Genomic DNA, 6,000 nt, shown 5'->3' with positions numbered 1-6,000 from the left:
CGTGTTGTTGTATGCCATCGATGATTGGCTGCATGGTTTTCCTCTTCCGCACTCATCGCATTAATCTAAAGTCCTGAATTCTGCACGAATAATTCCGTTGTTATCATTAGTAATCTACAGGTAGGCTATGTGAAACGCACATCTGTATATACATGACAGCAAATATGAGTGTTTATTAGCTTCTAGATTATTATAGTCTGCTTGACAGACTGCGCTGTTGGTCAGTTGTGCCAAGTAATTTACTTTCGATTTCAAATTCTCTACTAAAGTCGACGTGTTCATATACTATAGTACAGTATAGTATAGTATAGCATAGTACAGATAGTATGTGATAGAAATGACATAATTACAACATCTGACAACTTGCCCCAATGTTATACTTAGAAGTGCCCTTGTTATCAAGGTTCAGCAGTTAAAATGTACTTTGATCTAAATGATGAATACAATATTTTTTATAAAAGCAGTATCTTAATGTTGTGTTGCATTTGTCTTCTTAGTAACTTTACAGGAACTGAAGAAAAACTATGGAACATCAGCGTAAGTTTTGTATTCACTCCAACTCAAATACTCAACATTTGAAATAATATTGGCACATATTAAATCACTCGACCTAAAGTGGCTGACTAGTTGATTTGATGGTTTGTTACCATGTACTGAAGGTGAGAAAATGTTGAAATCTGTCTTTTCTAACTGACTGATTTTTGATTTGAACTCAGATGCTGAGTTCGTGGACACACACTATGAAGCTCTGCTTCAGAGAGTTACAGCTGTGATGCCCATCACTGATAAGCTGTATGAAAGCAAAAAGCTTACCTGGGAAGCGTATTCGAAGATCACAAAGGCCACATCTAAAAAGACCCAAATGGGAGAGCTCCTTAACGCTGTGAAATCTGGAGGACCTGCAGTAAAATCTGCTTTTTACAAAGTACTGCAAGAAATCAAGCCTGATGTCATTCAAGAACTTGGAGGTAAAGCAAGATTGGGGGGAAAAAATGAACAAAGCGATATACTTAAACCTTATGTATTTTCAGCTTTTATCTTAAATGGATTTTGCAGGGTCATCCTCACAGACAGACGATGAAAAACAGGTCACTGAGAACAATATCATCAGGTGGAACCTATCCTCAATAAAGTACAAGGGTGAAATAAAGGAGCTCTGGAATGATTCCTCCAGGAAAAAAGTTGGGAACCTTTACTTTTCCAGAAGCAATAAATACATTATTGGCTCTGGGGGAAGTGGGACAGTATATCTTGGCCTGAAGGAAGATGGCACTGAGGTGGCCATTAAACGAATAACCAAGGACCAACACAATAGCAAATGCTTTGAAAATGAACTAAAACATCTACGAGATTTGAATCTTGAGAGCAAGAACATTGTCAGGTATGTGGACTTAGCAGAGGATGAAGACTTTTTTTATCTTGCACTACAGCTTTGTGAATATGATATGGAGGATTACATGGAAAATCTCCGTCAGGAAGAACAAAAAGACAAAGAGACCCCTAGGAGAAAAATTGTGAAGGAGGTTCTTCTTGGCCTTCAAGTTCTTCACCGTGCTGAAGTGATACATCGTGATATAAAGCCTGGAAATGTTTTGATAGGTATTAAAAATAGGTTTTATTTACTGCTTTTGTAGCTTTACAAGGTACGGAGCCTCACACATGACATGCAAGAAAAATTAAATAAACTGTGCGCATGATTTACTAATTTGTTCCCTCGATGTGCTAAAATGTGCACATGATTACTGTTTCGTTCCCACGATTCGCTAAATCGTGCATACAATTTACTAATTTGTTCTCTCGATTTATAAATCATGTGCACAATTTAGCAGATCGAGGGAATGAATTGGCAAATCGTGTGCCCAATTTATAAATCGAGGGAACGAAAAAGTAAATCGTGCACACGATTTAGCCAACTATTTTTTTCCTGCATGCCATGTGCGGGGCTCCGTTATAAGGGATTCATCAAAGTAATGTTACACTTTGTATTTAAGGTGACTTACAACTCTAACACTCTCACCAGATTCAGGAAAAAATGCAAGACTGGCCGACTTTGGCTTAAGTCGCAAACTAGAGGAGGGCAGAAGCACAGTGCATACTGCTAGAGCTGGTACACAAGGCTGGGAAGCTACGGAGATCCTGAATCAAGAGACAGGTTACAAGAAGAGCTCAGACATACAGGTTTGTGAAATATCATGAACATCAGCTACAGAGGTAATCCATAGGAAAGATTAAGAGTCTTTCAAACTCTTAATAAAAATGAACTCTTAATAAGTGACCAGATTATTATTCAAAAAACTAATTTTTTAATAAAAGAAAGTGTATGAAGATCAACAATGACATAATTGTTCCTCCAAATAAACAGCCATTTCTTCATTAAATATTACTGATAAAATGCACAGAGTTCAACTTCTTTACCAGCTCTTGGTATTGTGTCTCTCTCTCTCTCTCTCTCTGTCCAGCATGTGTTTGACTGTCTGCTCTGTTTATTACAGGTTGCTGGGATGCTGGTGTACTACATCCTCTCTGATGGGAAACATCCTTTTGGGGACGTAAAGGATCGTGAGGAGAACATCAAGAAAGGGCAGTACTCTCTTGAAGATTTAGATGATATCGTAGCAAAGGATCTCATAGAATGGATGATCAACAAGGAACCAGCAGAGAGACTGAACATTGATGAGGTCCTGCGACACCCTTATTTCTGGGATAATGACAGGTGAATAATAAATGACGTTTGCGGTTCTTTATCGTTTTTATCACTGTGAAGGTTCATTAATCTAGTGTGTATTTGTTCCATCTTTCTGAAGGAATATTTCACAGTCACCACCTACTTCTATGAGATCTATCTTATGCATGGTTCTCCACTGCAAACCCACAATTTCTTTACATCTTGCTTGCTTGAAAGAGTTTCTTCTGTTTATTTCCAGTTCTTCAGATGCTGTTCTTGCCTGCTACTCTGACAGAAATAACTCTTGACTCTCCTCTGAGTCACTGCCAGGATCTTGTTTCTAGATTTTGGACTCTTTAGGTTGGCATCTATCTTGAGATGTGAGTCGTAAAGGAATAGTTCACCCAAATATTACAATTCTTTCATGATTTACATGAAACTCTCATGCCATTCAATCATAAGAACCACTTTTATGATGCTATTTTGTCATTTTGAAGCTGGACAGCCCTCATTTAGTTTTAATGTATTGACAAGTGTGGCCAGAATATTTACGTTTTTTTTTTTTGTGTATGTTGTTTAATGTGCACTTTCTGAATGTACTCCCTTGCTCTGTTGCTGAACTGACCTGCTCAATGCCTGCATTTTTTCTTTCCTTCAGCAAAGACGCAGTCCTTAGGAAGCTGGGTGATAGGCCTGAAATCCAGAACTACGAGACTTTGGCAAAACTTCACAAACTCTACAAAGATAAAGGACACACCGAGGGAACAGACCCGACAACAGAACTGACCATTGTTGAGGCCTTCAGTGAACTGAAAATCGAGAATGAAAAGAAGTACGTTTTAAGTTTTTGAAAGAACTCTCTTCTGTTCACCAAGGCTGCATTTATTTGATCAAAAATACAGTAAAAGCAGTAATATTGTGAAATATTGCAATTTAAAATAACTGTTTACTATTTGAAATTTTTTGAAAATGTATTTAATTCCTGCGATGCGAAGCTGAATTTTCAGCATCATTACTCCAGTCTTCAGTGTCACATGATCCTTCAGAAATCATTCTGATTATTATTATTATTATCAATGTTGAAAACTTGTGCTGCTTTTATTGTAAAGGAAACCATAATAATCCACCATTCAAAAAGGCAAGTAAAACTTAAAAAGAGAGAAAGAAATACTTTTATTTATCAAGGATGCATTAAATTCATCAAAAGTGACATTAAAGACATTTATAATATTATAAAAGATTCCTATTTCATTTTTTTTTTTACTTTCTATTTATCAAAGAATCCTGGAAAAAAAAGTGTGTCATGCATTCCACAAAAATATTAAGCAGCACAACTGTTTTCAACATTAATAATAATAAGAAGAAATGTTTCTTGAGCAACAAATCGTCATATCAGAATGATTTCTGAAGGATCATGTGACACTGAAGACTGGAGTAATGATGCTGAAAATTCAGCTTCGCATCGCAGGAATAGAGTTTATTTTAAAATATATGAAAATAGAAAACAGTTATTTAAAATTGTATTTTTCCACAATTTTCCACTCTATTAAAGTTTTTATTGTATTTTTGTTCAAATAAATGCAGCCCTGTTAAGCATAAGAGACTTCTTTCAAAAACATTTTTAAAAATCTTAATTGTTCCAAACCTTTGACCTGTAGTGCACATATTATTACATTTATTTTGTTTACATGAAAGTTTACATGAAATGTGGATCATGTAAAATATTTTTTTTTCGTCCTTTAGGAGAAATGACATTCTTACAATAGTGGGTGAGGATTTAAAAAACCTTTGGAAGCTCTTCAACGCTGCGGAGGAGGTCACAAAGGGAAAAAGCTTTTCTAATTGGCAATCAGTGGTGAGTAAAACTGTAAAACAGCAAAACTCACCTCAACACATAACAGGAGCCTTCCTCTCCTTGCTTTTCTACATTATCTTGGTTTATTCAGCAGTGTTGGGACTGCAAACAATGTTGCACACTAGACAATCTGTGCTAGCCAAATGCCATAAACATTGTATTTTTTATTTGCAGCTTTCAGAAATATGGACAGACATTAACAAAAAGCTTCCAGAGGACATTTTTGGCCTGCTGCGTGTTTTGCGCAACAAACTGGTGCATGCGTGAGTGAGATAAAAATGTTCATCCAGATCTCAGTTAGAGCTCTATTTCTGTCATTTGACCCTTATACTCGTTTCAGTTCGCTTTCATTAATATGGAAATGTAGGTAGTCAAGTGTTGATGCATTTATTTTTGTGACTGCAATGCTTCTATTTTGACTTGCAATGAATACAGTCTCTTTTGTTTCCAACAGAAATGTCAGAAATGAGTTTGAAAAGAAGAAGATTTTTGACCTCTTCCCGGACTTTTTCATCAGCTTGCACAGAGTGGCTAAAGTCTTGAGCTGGAAATATTGAAGATGCTGAGAGAACATTACACCACAACATGGCATGATTACAGTTTTCACCATCGACATAAAACTTCTCATTTCTCATTATTTTAGACAGGGCAGTTATTATTGTCAACAAATTTAAGCACTGTTCTCAGAATTGATACTTTATAACTTCATTCCTACATCTATTAAACTTTTGTAGTTAAGTGGTTTTGTACAAAATTACATTTTCTCTTTAATTACAATCTTTTTTTTTATTTTTATTTTTTATGACTAAAATTGCAGCAGAAAGTCAGTGGGTGTATAGTAACAAAAACACATTTTTTTTTTACAGACTAAAATTGCAGCAGAAAGTCAGTGGGTGTATAGTAACAAAAACACATTTGTTAGACTTGTTTTATGATTTCACTGACCACTACACCACTCTCCTTCTCCTTTAGAGACCTCCCTGGACAACCCTGGGATATTATAGCTCACACCGCCCTAAAACAAGTCTCAGACACCAGTGTCTTTTCCACTTTTTTGTAATATTAATAATAAATATAATCAGATAAACAGTGTGTATTCCGAGAGTTTCATTTCCAGTGTTCAGTTTTATTGTGTTGTGTTATTCTCTTTTACAGTTTTGCATGCAATTATAGAATAGTTTGTATCACTCAGTTCTTTTGTTAGGATATTAGGTCTTAAATGAACTTCGTGTGGGCACCAGATTTTAACTGGATATATCTGCCACACTCAGTACTAGATGGACAACTGGCACACACACACACACACACACACACACACACACACACACACACACACAGGTCTGGTTCATTATCCTTGTGGGGACCATTGGTGTAATTGTGTTTATACTGTACAAACTGTATTTTCTATCTTCCTACACCTAAACCTACCCCTCACAACAGTAAACAGTAACTTCATGCCGGTCAAACCCATTTCATTAAA

The 6,000-nt window shown here is 36.0% G+C and overlaps 1 protein-coding gene across 1 annotated transcript; it reads left to right on the top strand.

Annotated features, from left to right (window-relative positions):
• Positions 1 to 5,607, top strand: LOC122136210 (serine/threonine-protein kinase/endoribonuclease ire-1-like). The gene is made up of 11 exons (XM_042718454.1): positions 1 to 120; positions 498 to 537; positions 717 to 968; positions 1,057 to 1,599; positions 2,021 to 2,178; positions 2,493 to 2,713; positions 3,324 to 3,497; positions 4,409 to 4,520; positions 4,695 to 4,783; positions 4,975 to 5,108; positions 5,493 to 5,607. The coding sequence occupies exons 2-10, from the start codon at positions 525 to 527 to the stop codon at positions 5,075 to 5,077; spliced, it is 1,665 nt and encodes a 554-aa protein (XP_042574388.1). The 5' UTR covers positions 1 to 120; positions 498 to 524; the 3' UTR covers positions 5,078 to 5,108; positions 5,493 to 5,607.
• The last annotated feature ends 393 nt before the right edge of the window (positions 5,608 to 6,000 follow it).

Source organism: Cyprinus carpio, chromosome A3 (genome assembly GCF_018340385.1).
Source record: "Cyprinus carpio isolate SPL01 chromosome A3, ASM1834038v1, whole genome shotgun sequence".
NCBI lineage: Eukaryota > Metazoa > Chordata > Actinopteri > Cypriniformes > Cyprinidae > Cyprinus > Cyprinus carpio.
Note: the sequence above shows the minus strand (reverse complement) of the source record. Positions and strands in the feature narration are given on the sequence as shown.

Coding starts and splice junctions, on each gene's coding strand:
- LOC122136210 (XM_042718454.1), top strand. Junction 969..1,056: donor TGTCATTCAAGAACTTGGAG/GTAAAGCAAGAT, acceptor TGGATTTTGCAG/GGTCATCCTCACAGACAGAC. Junction 1,600..2,020: donor GCCTGGAAATGTTTTGATAG/GTATTAAAAATA, acceptor CACTCTCACCAG/ATTCAGGAAAAAATGCAAGA.